This window comes from Ranitomeya imitator, chromosome 3, assembly GCF_032444005.1.
Source record: "Ranitomeya imitator isolate aRanImi1 chromosome 3, aRanImi1.pri, whole genome shotgun sequence".
Lineage (NCBI taxonomy): Eukaryota > Metazoa > Chordata > Amphibia > Anura > Dendrobatidae > Ranitomeya > Ranitomeya imitator.
Window position 1 is genome coordinate 836,085,766 of NC_091284.1, and position 17,817 is coordinate 836,103,582.

General features: G+C 46.6%; 2 protein-coding genes across 2 annotated transcripts in view; one reads left to right on the forward strand and one right to left on the reverse strand.

Annotated features, from left to right (window-relative positions):
- The window catches only part of LOC138671839 (zinc finger protein 84-like), a 105,814-nt gene extending 89,746 nt beyond the window's left edge, over positions 1 to 16,068 (reverse strand). The window contains exons 1-7 of the mRNA XM_069759970.1: positions 15,944 to 16,068; positions 9,645 to 9,791; positions 9,370 to 9,537; positions 9,163 to 9,286; positions 8,948 to 9,045; positions 8,059 to 8,140; positions 264 to 361 (exon numbers count right to left, since the gene is read on the reverse strand). Coding sequence (XP_069616071.1) covers positions 264 to 361; positions 8,059 to 8,140; positions 8,948 to 9,045; positions 9,163 to 9,286; positions 9,370 to 9,537; positions 9,645 to 9,752 — 678 coding nt within the window. The 5' untranslated portion in view covers positions 9,753 to 9,791; positions 15,944 to 16,068. The remainder of the gene's footprint in view (positions 1 to 263; positions 362 to 8,058; positions 8,141 to 8,947; positions 9,046 to 9,162; positions 9,287 to 9,369; positions 9,538 to 9,644; positions 9,792 to 15,943) is intronic.
- Positions 16,069 to 16,190: 122 nt separating this feature from the next.
- LOC138671393 (zinc finger protein 1 homolog) overlaps positions 16,191 to 17,817 on the forward strand; it is a 29,980-nt gene continuing 28,353 nt past the window's right edge. Inside the window, exon 1 of the mRNA XM_069759533.1 lies at positions 16,191 to 16,298. The gene's annotated coding sequence lies outside the window, so the exon portion shown is untranslated. The remainder of the gene's footprint in view (positions 16,299 to 17,817) is intronic.

Consider the following 17,817-nt stretch of genomic DNA (forward strand, 5'->3'; position numbering starts at 1 on the left):
ACACGACATTATTCTGGTCGCCCTAGAAGCAGCTGATTGGCATTGTGCTGATATTTCCATCTAGATGGCAGAACATTTATCCTCACTCAGAGGCCAAGTGGATCTAAACAGGGGAATTTATCACCATCTTTTATGAAGATTGTCGATTTGTAGCCGCTACTGATCCCACCAGACACGGCGTCCACACTCCACTGCTGGAGGTTAGTAGAAAGCTTCATGACATCGGTCTACAGAGGATTTCCAGAAACCTCAGCTCCATCTACCTGATGATCCAGGAGGACATTCTGCTTCTCCTCTGGACGATCCTGGGAATACAGAGAACTGGGACTTCTCTCTGGTGGATTTCTTGGACTGGACTCATCTATAGGAAATATACACAGGACTGAATACATCGTCTACATGTGATGATCAGATGATGGGGAGTCTAGGTGACCTCAGGCACAGACTAAGGTTTCCAGACTCCGTTTTTGACCACTTTAAAGACATTGTCTCCATATATACAGTGCCTTGGGAAAGTATTCGGCCTCCTGAAACTTTTCAACCTTTCCCCACATATCAGGCTTCAAACATAAAGATTCCAAATGTAAATTTTCGGTGAAGAATCAACAACAAGTGGAACACAATTGTGAAGTTGAAAGAAATTTATTTGTTATTTAAAATTTTTTGGGAAATTCAAAAACTGTAAAGTGGGGCGTGCAATATTATTCGGCCCCTGTAACTTTATACTTTGTTGCTCCATCTTTTGCTGCGATTACAAGTCTCTTGGGGTTTGTCTCTATCAGTTTCGTACATCGAGAGACTGAAATTCTCACCCATTCTTCCTTGGCAAACAGCTCGAGCTCAGTGAGGTTTGATGGAGATCGTTTGTGAACAGCAGTTTTCAGCTCTTTCCACAGATTCTCCATTGGATTGAGGTCTGGACTGTGACTTGGCCATTCTAACACCTGGATACGTTTATTTGTGAACCATTCCATTGTAGATTTTGCTTTATGTTTGGGATCATTGTCTTGTTGGAAGACAAATCTCCGTCCCAGTCTCAGGTCTTTTGCAGACTCCAACAGGTTTTCTTCAAGAATGGTCCTGTATTTGGCTCCATGCATCTTCCCATCAATTTTAACCATCTTCCCTGTCTCTGCTGAAGAAAAGCAGGCCCAGACCATGATGCTGCCACCACCATGTTTGACAGTGGGGATGGTGTGTTCAGGGTGATGAGCTGTGTTGCCTTTACGCCAAACATATCATTTGGCATTGTTGCCATAAAGTTAGATTTTGGTTTCATGTGACCAGAGCACCTTCTTCCACATGTTTGGTGTCTCCCAGGTGGCTTGTTGTGTATGGATATCTTTGAGAAATGTCTTTCTTCTTGCCACTCTTCCATAAAGGCCAGATTTGTGCAGTGTACGACTGATTGTTGTCCTATGGACAGACTGTCCCACCTCAGCTGTAGATCTCTGCAGTTCATCCAGAGGGATCATGGGCCTCTTGGCTGCATCTCTGATCAGTCTTCTCCTTGTTTGAGATGAAAGTTTAGAGGGACGGCCGGGTCTTGATAGATTTGCAGTGGTATGATATCAGGACTAAGGAAGTGGACCCTCTGGGTCACGGCTTCCGAGCCCCCGAGGACGAGTGAACCAGATGATGCCACCCCCTGTACAGGGAGTTAGGGACAGGCCCAAGGAAGGTGAAGCCGCAACTGCTGGAGCCAAAGGTACGACTGAAGATGGAACAAAGAGAGAACGGAGGATGGTGGGAAGAAGGAGCTAAGAATGGCGGAGGCACAGGACAGATAGAGGCAGCAAAAACTAAGTACTGACCGGTAAGATGGAAGCACACGTTAGACGGAAACCACAGAGACACAAGACTGGCAGGAACGGCAGGAACACAGGACTGGAAGGTATGGCAGGAACACAGGACGGGCAGGAAATAGCAGGAACACAGGACCGGCAGGGTACGGCAGGAACTCAGGACTGGAAGGTACGGCAGGAACAGAGGATCGGCAGGATCCAGCAAGAACACAGAACGGGCAGGATACAGCAGGAACACAGGACTGGCGGGTCAGCAAAAGGAGACAGTCATAGTCACAGTAAAGATGCAAGGAACGGAGCCTAGGAACCTAAGGAGATGCTGGCGGTAAGCCAGCGAACGCAATAGACGCAAAGGCGTCTGAGCAGGGCAGGCACTGGGATTCAAGCTTCAGGAGGCTAATTTGCATATTCCAGGTGCCTTCTGGGAGAAGCGAAGTCTCCCTAAGCTAGAAGATCGTTGGGTACAGCCGGGACCAGCTGCTTCGAAAGCATCACCAAACCAGGGATTCAAGCTTCAGGAGGCTAATTTGCATATTCCAGGTGCCTTCTGGGAGAAGCGAAGTCTCCCTAAGCTAGAAGATCGTTGGGTACAGCCGGGACCAGCTGCTTCGAAAGCATCACCAAACCAGGGATTCAAGCTTCAGGAGGCTAATTTGCATATTCCAGGTGCCTTCTGGGAGAAGCGAAGTCTCCCTAAGCTAGAAGATCGTTGGGTACAGCCGGGACCAGCTGCTTCGAAAGCATCACCAAACCAGGGATTCAAGCTTCAGGAGGCTAATTTGCATATTCCAGGTGCCTTCTGGGAGAAGCGAAGTCTCCCTAAGCTAGAAGATCGTTGGGTACAGCCGGGACCAGCTGCTTCGAAAGCATCACCAAACCAGGGATTCAAGCTTCAGGAGGCTAATTTGCATATTCCAGGTGCCTTCTGGGAGAAGCGACGTCTCCCTAAGCTAGAAGATCGTTGGGTACAGCCGGGACCAGCTGCTTCGAAAGCATCACCAAACCTTGATGCCTGTAGGACATTATTGCAAGAGAGCTTGGCTGAGTAGATTACACAAGAAGGAAAACACACAGCAAGTCAGCAGGATCTAGGAGCAACATGGCAGATGTGACAACCTACATGGTGAGCTGCAGCATGTGCTACATGTTCACAGATCGACCAGAAGAAGAATCCAATTTCACCTGTCAGAAGTGTAGACTAGTGGCCCTTTTAGAAGAAAAGGTGCGGGGTCTGGAAGAAAGAATAGCAACTTTGAAACTCATCAAAGAGAATGAAGACTTTCTAGACAGAACAGAAGCATCTCTACTGGTCACAGAAGGTGAAAAAAGTGTCAGAGAACCTCCAAAAGCAGATGAGTGGAAGCATGTGACCAAAAGAAGCAAGAAGACCATGGAGAAATCACCAACCACACAACTGAAGAACCGATATCAAATCTTTGTAGAGGATGAAGATGGCACACCTAAGAATGAAGCAATACCAGCAAGCAAAAAAGAAAAGGGCACACAGCAACAAGTGACAGCAAAAAGTACAGCCAAGAAGCAACGAAGAGTGGTGGTGGTGGGAGACTCACTACTGAGAGGCACAGAAGCAACCATCTGCAGACCGGACATAACTGCAAGAGAAGTTTGCTGCCTTCCAGGTGCGATGATCAAGGATGTGACCGATAGGATACCAAAGCTCTTCAGCTCCAAGGACGTCCACCCATTTCTTCTGATACATGTTGGCACCAATGACACGGCAAGGAAGGACCTACCGACAATCTGCAAGGACTTTGAAGAGTTGGGGAAGAAAGTAAAGGAACTGGATGCACAGGTAGTTTTTTCTTCTATCCTTCCAGTAGACGGGCATGGCACCAGGAGATGGAACAGGATCCTTGATGCAAACAACTGGCTAAGACGATGGTGCAGACAACAAGGATTCGGATTCCTGGACCACGGTGTGAATTACTTGTACGATGGACTCCTCGCCAGAGACGGACTACACCTCAACAAACCTGGGAAACACACATTCGCCAGAAGACTCGCTACACTCATCAGGAGGGCGTTAAACTAGAAGAAGAGGGGACGGGAAGAAAAACATTAGACTCGAACAAAGACGACCCAGGAAAACATATTCAGAAGGGAGGTAAGAACATTTCTAAAACAATCCACAGTGAGGAGATTGGAACAAAACAAAATCCTCTAAACTGCATGCTCGCAAACGCCAGAAGCCTGACAAACAAGATGGAAGAACTAGAAGCAGAAATATCTACAGGTAACTTTGACATAGTGGGAATAACCGAGACATGGTTAGATGAAAGCTATGACTGGGCAGTTAACGTACAGGGTTACAGTCTGTTTAGAAAGGATCGTAAAAATCGTAGAGGAGGAGGGGTTTGTCTCTATGTAAAGTCTTGTCTAAAGTCCACTTTAAGGGAGGATATTAGCGAAGGGAATGAGGATGTCGAGTCCATATGGGTTGAAATTCATGGAGGGAAAAATGGTAACAAAATTCTCATTGGGGTCTGTTACAAACCCCCAAATATAACAGAAAGCATGGAAAGTCTACTTCTAAAGCAGATAGATGAAGCTGCAACCCATAATGAGGTCCTGGTTATGGGGGACTTTAACTACCCGGATATTAACTGGGAAACAGAAACCTGTGAAACCCATAAAGGCAACAGGTTTCTGCTAATAACCAAGAAAAATTATCTTTCACAATTGGTGCAGAATCCAACCAGAGGAGCAGCACTTTTAGACCTAATACTATCTAATAGACCTGACAGAATAACAAATCTGCAGGTGGTTGGGCATTTAGGAAATAGCGACCACAATATTGTGCAGTTTCACCTGTCTTTCACTAGGGGGACTTGTCAGGGAGTCACAAAAACATTGAACTTTAGGAAGGCAAAGTTTGACCAGCTTAGAGATGCCCTTAATCTGGTAGACTGGGACAATATCCTCAGAAATGAGAATACAGATAATAAATGGGAAATGTTTAAGAACATCCTAAATAGGCACTGTAAGCGGTTTATACCTTGTGGGAATAAAAGGACTAGAAATAGGAAAAACCCAATGTGGCTAAACAAAGAAGTAAGACAGGCAATTAACAGTAAAAAGAAAGCATTTGCACTACTAAAGCAGGATGGCACCATTGAAGCTCTAAAAAACTATAGGGAGAAAAATACTTTATCTAAAAAACTAATTAAAGCTGCCAAAAAGGAAACAGAGAAGCACATTGCTAAGGAGAGTAAAACTAATCCCAAACTGTTCTTCAACTATATCAATAGTAAAAGAATAAAAACTGAAAATGTAGGCCCCTTAAAAAATAGTGAGGAAAGAATGGTTGTAGATGACGAGGAAAAAGCTAACATATTAAACACCTTCTTCTCCACGGTATTCACGGTGGAAAATGAAATGCTAGGTGAAATCCCAAGAAACAATGAAAACCCTATATTAAGGGTCACCAATCTAACCCAAGAAGAGGTGCGAAACCGGCTAAATAAGATTAAAATAGATAAATCTCCGGGTCCGGATGGCATACACCCACGAGTACTAAGAGAACTAAGTAATGTAATAGATAAACCATTATTTCTTATTTTTAGTGACTCTATAGCGACAGGGTCTGTTCCGCAGGACTGGCGCATAGCAAATGTGGTGCCAATATTCAAAAAGGGCTCTAAAAGTGAACCTGGAAATTATAGGCCAGTAAGTCTAACCTCTATTGTTGGTAAAATATTTGAAGGGTTTCTGAGGGATGTTATTCTGGATTATCTCAATGAGAATAACTGTTTAACTCCATATCAGCATGGGTTTATGAGAAATCGCTCCTGTCAAACCAATCTAATCAGTTTTTATGAAGAGGTAAGCTATAGGCTGGACCACGGTGAGTCATTGGACGTGGTATATCTCGATTTTTCCAAAGCGTTTGATACCGTGCCGCACAAGAGGTTGGTACACAAAATGAGAATGCTTGGTCTGGGGGAAAATGTGTGTAAATGGGTTAGTAACTGGCTTAGTGATAGAAAGCAGAGGGTGGTTATAAATGGTATAGTCTCTAACTGGGTCGCTGTGACCAGTGGGGTACCGCAGGGGTCAGTATTGGGACCTGTTCTCTTCAACATATTCATTAATGATCTGGTAGAAGGTTTACACAGTAAAATATCGATATTTGCAGATGATACAAAACTATGTAAAGCAGTTAATACAAGAGAAGATAGTATTCTGCTACAGATGGATCTGGATAAGTTGGAAACTTGGGCTGAAAGGTGGCAGATGAGGTTTAACAATGATAAATGTAAGGTTATACACATGGGAAGAGGGAATCAATATCACCATTACACACTGAACGGGAAACCACTGGGTAAATCTGACAGGGAGAAGGACTTGGGGATCCTAGTTAATGATAAACTTACCTGGAGCAGCCAGTGCCAGGCAGCAGCTGCCAAGGCAAACAGGATCATGGGGTGCATTAAAAGAGGTCTGGATACACATGATGAGAGCATTATACTGCCTCTGTACAAATCCCTAGTTAGACCGCACATGGAGTACTGTGTCCAGTTTTGGGCACCGGTGCTCAGGAAGGATATAATGGAACTAGAGAGAGTACAAAGGAGGGCAACAAAATTAATAAAGGGGATGGGAGAACTACAATACCCAGATAGATTAGCGAAATTAGGATTATTTAGTCTAGAAAAAAGACGACTGAGGGGCGATCTAATAACCATGTATAAGTATATAAGGGGACAATACAAATATCTCGCTGAGGATCTGTTTATACCAAGGAAGGTGACGGGCACAAGGGGGCATTCTTTGCGTCTGGAGGAGAGAAGGTTTTTCCACCAACACAGAAGAGGATTCTTTACTGTTAGGGCAGTGAGAATCTGGAATTGCTTGCCTGAGGAGGTGGTGATGGCGAACTCAGTCGAGGGGTTCAAGAGAGGCCTGGATGTCTTCCTGGAGCAGAACAATATTGTATCATACAATTATTAGGTTCTGTAGAAGGACGTAGATCTGGGTATTTATTATGATGGAATATAGGCTGAACTGGATGGACAAATGTCTTTTTTCGGCCTTACTAACTATGTTACTATGTTACTATGTATGTTACTAAGTACCCGATGGGCGCCGCCATATTGGAGGCGGAGCCGCCGGGTCACGACCTCCCAGAAGCCCCAGCGATGAAAGGAGCGCGTCTGCGCATGCGCGGAGCGCAGAATGGACGAGCGCCGGAGAAGCTGGAAGACGGAGAGCAGGCGGGAGCATCGGGAACGCGTTGGCCGGACAGGTAAGTATGAGGAAGCGGCGTAACATATGATATTCCTTCCATTTCAATATGATCGCTTGCACAGTGCTCCTTGGGATGTTTAAAGTTTTGGAAATCATTTTGTATCCAAATCCGGCTTTAACCATCTCCACAACAGTATCACGGAGCTGCCTGTTGTGTTCCTTGGTCTTCATGATGCTCTGTGTGCTTCACACAGACCCCTGAGACTATCACAGAGCAGGTAAATTTATACGGAGACTTGATTACACACAGGTGGATTATATTTATCATCATTAGGCATTTAGGACGACATTGGATCATTCAGAGATCCACAATGAACTTCTGCACTGAAAGTAAAGAGGCCGAATAATATTGCACGTCCCACTTTTCAGTTTTTGAATTTCCACAAAAATTTAAAATAACCAATAAATTTCAACTTCACAATTGTGTTCCACTTGTTGTTGATTCTTCACCAAAAATTTACATTTGGTATCTTTGTGTTTGAAGCATGATATGTGGGAGAAGGTGGAAAAGTTCCCGGGGGCCGAATACTTTCGCAAGGCACTGTAAGTGTCAGTCTTGTGGAGCACATCTTGTCACAACAGATTCCCTAAATATTAGGGGGGTCTACACTTAATTGCAGACTTTATACACCCCTACGAACTCTGAACGGACTAATTCAAGAACCCCAATACCTCTATAGACTAGTACATGTAGACCGATACTGCTCAGAGACTGGTTCATGGGGGTTCAGGTACCAGAGATTGGAAACATGGGCTTTAAAATGTAACTTCTCATTCCTGCAGTAGAATAATCAATATTAAATACTTTTTATGATTAATATCCTACAGATATTTAATAATATTTTTCTGAACCTTGTGGTAAAACAACAGGATGAAATCAACCGATTCAACTCACTAGACGAGGAATTCAGTTACAGATCATCCGGTTTCTCTGCCAGCGGGACGAACGATCCATTAAATACCTGGCTCTATGAAAGGCTCTTACCATTCGTGGATTCTGACCCAGGTTCTTCAAGTCCATCCGTCGTTCCACCAGGAGATTCCTGCAACGTCACAATATTAAAGACCTAAGAGAAAAAAGAAGAAATTCTAGTTCATTTCATATCTAGTGAAAGGTCAAAAAACCCAAAAGTTCTCAACCAATTTACTATAAAGGGAGAAGACTCTCGTCCGGTGAGGATCAGAGGGGATCAACAACCAACCAAATGTTCTACACTGCCGAGACTACAGAGGACTTTTAGATCTGTTTGAAGCCATAACTACAAAGTCCCTCTTATGTATTTTGAGTCCTGTCTTCTTATTTTTGCAGGTTCATGAGAGTTTTCCAGTATCCAGACACGACCAATGTTTGGAAATGAAAACGAGCCACTAATTAAGAACCATCTATTTTCTTCTAAACTCCTCAGCATCTTCCCCGACTTAATGATTTTTTTTTTTAAAGATATGAATTAAATTCTGACATTTCAGAATTCACGAGTCCTGGAGACCATAATCACTATATATAAGGATGAATGATCCCTACTGCTGACGTGCAGCGCTCCCGCTCCTCAGTATCGGATCTTAATGAGATCAATGACCATCTCTTGGCTCTTACATACACGACATTATTCTGATCGCCTTAGAAGCAGCTGATCGGCATTGTGCCGATATCTCCATCTATGCAGCAGAACATTTATCCTCACTGACTATCAATGGTCAAGTGGATCTAAACTGAGAGAATTTATCACCATCTTTTATGAAACCAGAAACTATTTGTAGCCGCTACTGACCCCAGCGGACACGGCTCCTACACTCTACTGCTGCTGGAGAAGGTCAGTAGAAAGCTTCATTACATCGGTCTACAAAGGATTTCCAGAAATCTCAGCTCCATCTACCTGATGATCCAGGAGGACATTCTGCTTCTCCTCTGGACGATCCTGGGAATATAGAGGACTGGGACTTCTCTCTGGTGGATTTCTCGGACTGGACCCATCTATAGGAAATATACACAGGACTGAATACATCGTCTACATGTGATGATCAGATGATGGGGAGTCTAGGTGACCTCAGACCCGGCTTCTCCTCTATAATAAGTACAGTCTCCTCTTACCCGGAGATGTGAGTGGCTGGTGATTCTCCATCATGACGTCCTTGTACAGATCCTTGTGTCCTTCTATATACTCCCACTCCTCCATGGAGAAATAGACGGTGACGTCCTGACATCTTATAGGAACCTGACACACACAATGACCCGTCATTAGCAGACCCCTCCCCCGGCGTTATTATATAATGTCCCAGCATTCCCGGCAGCGCTCACCTCTCCGCTCAGCAGCTCAGTGATCCTATTGGTCAGTTCTAGGATCTTCTGTTCATGTATCAGTGAATGAGGTGGAGGCTCGGTGATGTCACTCGGGGTCCTGCTCCGCCCTCCTGACACACGGGGGGTCACACACTCCCCAGACGACGTCTTCACCACTGTGTGATCCTGTGTATGAGGAGACGCCGATCACTACATCTATTCTAAGGATCCTTCACCTTTCCCATCATTTCCCTGCTTTATTCCTAGCGATCAGAGTGATGTGAAGATCTCACCTCTCCAGTGATCCAGTAGATTATCTCCAGGGTGAGATCTAATATCCGAGCAGCCATGTGGCTTCTGTCCTGCTCCATCCTCGGAGGGTCATCGATGGGAAGAACCATCGTCCTCCAAAGAAATCTTTAATCTTGAAAGTCGTGAATCTGAGGAATTAACAGAAAAACAAGAAGTGAATGGAAAATTCTATATGGAAAAACATGAAGAACGGAGTGGAAATGACTTCTACTCGAAAAAAAAAAACCCTTCCTTTTTGAGAATATGGACTTATGTAAATGCATTTCTTGCAGATTCCGCAAACATGACATGCGGGGACCCCCAAACACTGGTTGCGGGTAAACAAGACGGATAGATGCAGCTTGGGACAGGGAAAGACTAGGCGGCTCTGAGGACCGGACGGCGGAGGGGCTGGACAGGCGAGCGGTGAGGGGAGTATACTCTTTTGTTTCATGTAATGTTCATTATTGCTCTGGGGGCTGGAGGGGCCCCACGGTACAATAAGGGACATTACATATGTGAAGAATAATTTCACTACAAATTTAATTTCCCAGGAAAACCTGCGCGATTTGCAAAATAGTAATGTTATCATTTCCGCCCATCACTATGATGTTTCTGTTACCTGTCCTGGCTCTAGCGCCGGGCTTTACTCCCTTCTTTGATGGCCAGCTCCTTCCATGCTAGCCTGCTGTATCACACTGACCTACAGCTTAGAGAATCCACCTCGCCCATGAGTTTGGTTACTCTGTAGCCTGCGAACACAATTTTGCCCCTCAGGTCCATTTTGCTGCCCAGTTAATCCACCTCTTCCCTTGCGACTTCTCTCCCCTCCCAGGTCCCTCCACTACTCAGAGAATTCAATTCATCCCAGATTGTCCCCAAATTTTCCCTTCCATGACCTCCTGATACCTCCCTCTTAGTTCTCCTCACATGAACATCTAGAAGGTTTCTCCTGTGCTTCCCTCTTACTCTGGAACTCGTTACCACAATCAGACATTTTCCTGCCTTCAAGAGCAACCTGACATATCTCCTCTTCAGAAGAGCCGACAACCACCAGTCGCCATATGAGCAGCTTCTCCGCTCAAGTTAAGAACTGTCCTATAAATGTCTGTCCTATTCCTGATACGAGGATCTCAGCGTTTAGTGGAGATGAATCTGTGCTGCACTTTATTTCCATGCTCGGTAGTAAAGCTCTTCCTCTACAGATCAGAGCAAAAAGGCACTGATAAGGAACGTCTGCAGCCCTGCACTCATCTCAAGAACTGCTCGCGTGAACAGGAGAACAGGTTTAAGGCAAGTACTTCTTAAAACATATCTAAACTTTCAATAAACTGTGCGTAAATCAATAGTCCAGCGTATGTTTTGTCCGTATGCTTCATGTTTTAGTTTGCGCTTCCTCCGAGATCATGTTTGGAGAGGTTAGCTGATCTGATGCTCCTCATGTTATTAGTTCTGCTGTTTCAGTTTCTTTCTGGGGTATGATTCTGCACAAACTTCCTCCATCTGTCCTCTCCTAATCATACACAGTGAAGCATCATGATGTGAAACATTTACTGAACTGTACCTTGAGAAACACCTCAGATTGAAAGTTCAGAGTAAAGCTATCTAATAACATATATTACAAACTTTTTATTTGTCTTGTCATCATCCGTATTGATTTATGCGCAGTTTGTTTTATTCCTATCCAAAATTATACATGAATCCCTATTCTAGCAGGAATTACAATATGCCTTATATTTTTATTTTATAGGACAAAATTATTTTCAGAGCGAGTTTATATGATTTCAAAATCCCTAAAAAGCTTCCTATGAAATTAATTTACCCAAAAACATAGACCAATAAATACATGTGGGGTACCACCAGAAAGATATCATATAACCAAAAAGGGGGAAGTACCAGCCAAATATAAAACGAAGATTATTTTATTGATAACAAAATTTTAAAATACATACAATATAAGAAAAGAAAAAATGATGAACAGATGGGGACAAGGCAGAGTAGCCCCAAAGCAATCCATATATAGGTTTAAACAATCACATGTAGGTGCAAAAAAAGTTCATGCATCAGCAGGCGCAGGATGGGTAGTAGATATAAACACAATGAGGTAGTACAAATCTATGTGCAAGTGTTTATATAGCTCCTAAAGATAAAATATATAAGTGGCTAGTCCTGTAAAAAATGTGGTTTGTAGAAAATTGATATGCATGCTGAAAAAACAGCTATACAAAATGGCTAGTAAAGTGACAGTGCAGAGGACTGTCCAGGGGTTTTCCTCCTCACAGCAATCCTCCCTCCAGCAGGTACTTGTATGGTGTTTCTTATCTACAGCTCCTCTCCCTTTTTCCCTTCAATAGTGCGGTCTAGACTCTGTATTTGGATACACGCCGGTATCTTCTATGCACTTAGCATTGTATTTGCTATCCAGCCGCACTATATTACTTACCTATTAGCCCCCAATTTTAGGGTATTATTGATAGTTCCTGTATTAGTGTGTTTATTACTTCTTTAGCTGTTCTGAATTGCTATTTTTTGCACATTTATGTGGTCCTATGCCATTGTGCACTACACACTTTAATTATACCTATTACTATATGGTTTGTCTAGCCGTCCTCTGCACTGTCACTTTACTAGCCATTTTGTATAGCTGTTTTTTCAGCATACATATCAATTTTCTATTAACCACATTTTTTACAGGACTAGCCACTTATATATTTTATCTTTAGGAGCTATATAAACACTTGCACATAGATTTGTACTACCTCATTGTGTTTATATCTACTACCCATCCTGCGCCTGCTGATGCATGAACTTTTTTTGTACCTACATGTGATTGTTTAAACCTATATATGGATTGCTTTGGGGCTACTCTGCCTTGTCCCCATCTGTTCATCATTTTTTCTTTTCTTATATTGTATGTATTTTAAAATTTTGTTATCAATAAAATAATCTTCGTTTTATATTTGGCTGGTACTTCCCCCTTTTTGGTTATATATTCCTATGAAATTAGCTGTATTTGAGCATTTCACACGAAGTAAAAAAAATATATATATTGAATCAGTGTATGACAGATGAAGAAGGCTGTGAACTCAAAATCAGTCCATACTCAGGCATCGATAAAAATGTTCCTACAAGAGCTTCCAATCTAAAAAGACATTTACAACACTTACACCCAGAATTTTTCAAAGCTGTGATTGAAAAAGATCGCAGCAGCACCAAGAAACCAGAGCCCAGCATTTCCCGCCATGGAAAGGAGGAGGAAAGAGCGTCACAAACATCAGTTACAAGATATTTTGTAAGTGACAAAGTTACTGTGTTAATGACAGCAGATATGTATAAAAGCTCATAGAGCTTGTTGTGAAAGATGGTGGACCATCATCATTATCTGCACCACCAGCGTTTACAGTTCTTAATGAAAAAATGGCCGCAAACTTGGTGCTTCTCTGGAAAGAGAAAGTATTAGAAGGTTAGTGATTGCAGAAGCCCTCAACCAAGAAGAGGTTCCTAAAGACTCAGGAGACGTTTTATATTTCTTAAAATGAATGCTGCACATGTCACAGAGTGAACTATTTTGCTATTAACATTCGATTTGTTTGTGACAACAAGAAAATTGTTACCAAGACACTGGCAGTAAAAGGTACTAAAGCTCCTCACACCAGCCAGTTTCTCCAGACCTTAGTGGAAAACGTTCTGCAGCCAAAGTCTCCAGACTGTAGTGGAAAAAGTTCTGCAAAATTATGAGCTAAAAAAAACAGGTTCTTGTTATTGTCACTGACAATGCTTCGAACATGATAAGTACAGTTACACTGATGGATGAGAATAATGAAGGGGAACAGCAGCTAGAAGAAAACTTCAGATTCAGTATGTCTAAGATGGAGAACGCAGTCCTGTAACTGAGGAACAGATATTACTACAGAAGATGATACTTAACAATTAGATGATCTTGTTGATGCTGCTTCCCAACTTTCTCCCATTCATCACATGCGTTGTGTTGTGCACATGCTGCAGCCGGCAATAAGAGATCGTCTGCAAGACTTCTTCTACACCCCCTGGACCACGGTCCGTCCACGCTCCTTCTACACCCCAGGACCGCAGTCTGTCCACGCTCCTTCTACACCCCCCGGACCGCAGTCTGTCCACGCTCCTTCTACACCCCCCGGACCACAGTCTGTAAACGCTCCTTCTACACTCCCCGGACCACAGTCTGTCCACGCTCCTTCTACACCCCCTGGACCGCGGCCCGTCCACCCTCCTTCTACACCCCCTGGACCACTGTCTGTCCACGCTCCTTCTACACCCCCTGGACCACGGTCCGACCACACTCCTTCTACACCCCTGGACCACGGTCCGTCCACGCTCCTTCTACACCCCCTGGACCACGGTCCGTCCACGCTTCTTCTACACCCCCTGGACCACGGTCCGTCCACGCTCCTTCTACACCCCTGGACCACGGTCCGTCCACGCTCCTTCTACACCCCTGGACCACGGTCCGTCCACGCTCCTTCTACACCCCCTGGACCACGGTCCGACCACACTCCTTCTACACGCCTGGACCACGGTCCGTCCACGCTCCTTCTACACCCCTGGACCACGATCCGTCCACGCTCCTTCTACACCCCCTGGACCGCAGTCCGTCCACGCTCCTTCTACACCCCACGGACCACAGTCTGTAAACGCTCCTTCTACACCCCCCGGACCACAGTCTGTCCACGCTCCTTCTACACCCCCTGGACCGCGGCCCGTCCACGCTCCTTCTACACCCCCTGGATCGCGGCCCGTCCACGCTCCTTCTACACCCCCTGGACCACTGTCTGTCCACGCTCCTTCTACACCCCCTGGACCAAGGTCCGTCCACGCTCCCTCTACACCCCCTGGACCACGGTCCGACCACACTCCTTCTACACCCCTGGACCACGGTCCGTCCACGCTCCTTCTACACCCCCTGGACCACGGTCCGTCCACGCTCCTTCTACACCCCCTGGACCACGGTCCGTCCACGCTCCTTCTACACCCCTGGACCACGGTCCGTCCACGCTCCTTCTACACCCCCTGGACCATGGTCCGACCACACTCCTTCTACACGCCTGGACCACGGTCCGTCCACGCTCCTTCTACACCCCTGGACCACGGTCCGTCCACGCTCCTTCTACACCCCCTGGACCGCAGTCCGTCCACGCTCCTTCTACACCCCTGGACAACGGACCGTCCATGCTCCTTCTACACCCCTGGACCACGGTCCGTCCATGCTCCTTCTACATCCCTGGACCACAATCCGTCCACGCTCCTTCTACACCCCCTGGACGACGGTCCGACCATGCTCCTTCTACACCCCCTGGACCACGGTCCGTCCACGCTCCTTCTACACCCCCTGGACCACGGTCCGTCCACGCTCCTTCTACACCCCCTGGACCACGGTCCGTCCACGCTCCTTCTACACCCCCTGGACCACTGTCTGTCCACGCTCCTTCTACACCCCCTGGACCACTGTCTGTCCACGCTCCTTCTACACCCCCTGGACCACAGTCCGTCCCTGCTCCTTCTACACCCCCTGGACCACAGTCCATCCACGCTCCTTTTACACCCCCTGGACCACGGTCCGTCCACGCTCCTATTACACCCCTGGACCACGGTCCGTCCACGCTCCTTCTACACCCCCTGGACCATGGTCCGACCACACTCCTTCTACACGCCTGGACCACGGTCCGTCCACGCTCCTTCTACACCCCTGGACCACGGTCCGTCCACGCTCCTTCTACACCCCCTGGACCGCAGTCCGTCTACGCTCCTTCTACACCCCCCGGACCACAGTCTGTAAACGCTCCTTCTACACCCCCCCGACCACGGTCCGTCCACGCTCCTTCTACACCCCCTGGATCGCGGCCCGTCCACGCTCCTTCTACACCCCCTGGACCACTGTCCGTCCACGCTCCTTCTACACCCCCTGGACGACGGTCCGACCACGCTCCTTCTACACCCCCTGGACCACGGTCCGTCCACGCTCCTTCTACACCCCCTGGAAAGCACAACGGGCCTCCTCACAATGACGGAGTATCCCGGCGTCAGGCAATGTAAAGCCTCCGGCAATGCCAGGATATTTACCGAAACACCAGGAGGCGTCTCATCTACAATGTCCAATATTATCTATACAGACACATATATTATACACATGTATAAAGCAGACGTATATGCACATTACACACAACATATATATATATATATATATACACACACACACCACACATCTACATCTCTAGATTACACGCCCCGCCAGCAGCAGATTAGCAGTGCGCATGTCAGGACTGACCCCGCCCTCTCCGGGCTGCGGACGGAGGAGACGCACAAATACCGGAGCTGCGGTCACTGCGTCTTCGTGTTCTGGTTTTGTGATGCGATTTTCTCCTCAGTCCTGGAGCAGCACTTCCTGCCCAGTGTAAACCACAACTCCCAGCATCCTTTGCGGCTCCCCCCCCCCCCCCCTCTTCACCCAGTGTAGGCGGAGTTACCGCAGCGCCAGATAGTAGATGTGACGTCACCGGGTCGCGTGTCTCTGCGGTCACGTGGTGGCCTCCGGATTTCTCCTGCACGCAGCGCGCTCCATCTTCTGGTCGCATTTTGTTATTACATCGCGCAGAAGCGGCCGGAGAGAAGTAATGGACGAGGTGTGCGGGGGTCTGTGAGGGGATATGGGGGATGTATTATGGGGGTCTGTGAGGGGATATGGGGGATGTATAATGGGGGTCTGTGAGGGGATATGGGGGATGTATAATGGGGTCTGTGCTGGGATATGGGGGATGTATAATGGGGTCTGTGAGGGGATATGGGGGATGTATAATGGGGGTCTGTGAGGGGATATGGGGGATGTATAATGGGGTCTGTGCTGGGATATGGGGGATGTATAATGGGGGGTCTGTGAGGGGATATGGGGGATGTATAATGGGGTCTGTGAGGGGATATGGGGGATGTATAATGGGGGTCTGTGAGGGGATATGGGGGATGTATAATGGGGTATGTGCTGGGATATGGGGGATGTATAATGGGGTCTGTGAGGGGATATGGGGGATGTATAATGGGGTCTGTGAGGGGATATGGGGGATGTATAATGGGGGTCTGTGTGGGGATATGGGGGATGTATAATGGGGGTCTGTGCTGGGATATGGGGGATGTATAATGGGGGGTCTGTGAGGGGATATGGGGGATGTATAATGGGGTCTGTGAGGGGATATGGGGGATGTATAATGGGGGTCTGTGAGGGGATATGGGGGATGTATAATGGGGTCTGTGAGGGGATATGGGGGATGTATAATGGGGGTCTGTGTGGGGATATGGGGGATGTATAATGGGGGTCTGTGAGGGGATATGGGGGATGTATAATGGGGTCTGTGAGGGGATATGGGGGATGTATAATGGGGGTCTGTGTGGGGATATGGGGGATGTATAATGGGGGTCTGTGAGGGGATATGGGGGATGTATAATGGGGGTCTGTGAGGGGATATGGGGGATGTATATTGGGGTCTGTGAGGGGATATGGGGGATGTATAATGGGGGTCTGTGCTGGGATATGGGGGATGTATAATGGGGGGTCTGTGAGGGGATATGGGGGATGTATAATGGGGGTCTGTGAGGGGATATGGGGGATGTATAATGGGGGTCTGTGTGGGGATATGGGGGATGTATAATGGGGGTCTGTGTGGGGATATGGGGGATGTATAATGGGGGTCTGTGCTGGGATATGGGGGATGTATAATGGGGGGTCTGTGAGGGGATATGGGGGATGTATAATGGGGGTCTGTGAGGGGATATGGGGGATGTATAATGGGGTCTGTGAGGGGATATGGGGGATGTATAATGGGGTCTGTGAGGGGATATGGGGGATGTATAATGGGGGTCTGTGCTGGGATATGGGGGATGTATAATGGGGGGTCTGTGAGGGGATATGGGGGATGTATAATGGGGGTCTGTGAGGGGATATGGGGGATGTATAATGGGGGTCTGTGTGGGGATATGGGGGATGTATAATGGGGTCTGTGAGGGGATATGGGGGATGTATAATGGGGGTCTGTGAGGGGATATGGGGGATGTATAATGGGGGTCTGTGAGGGGATATGGGGGATGTATAATGGGGTCTGTGAGGGGATATGGGGGATGTATAATGGGGGTCTGTGTGGGGATATGGGGGAT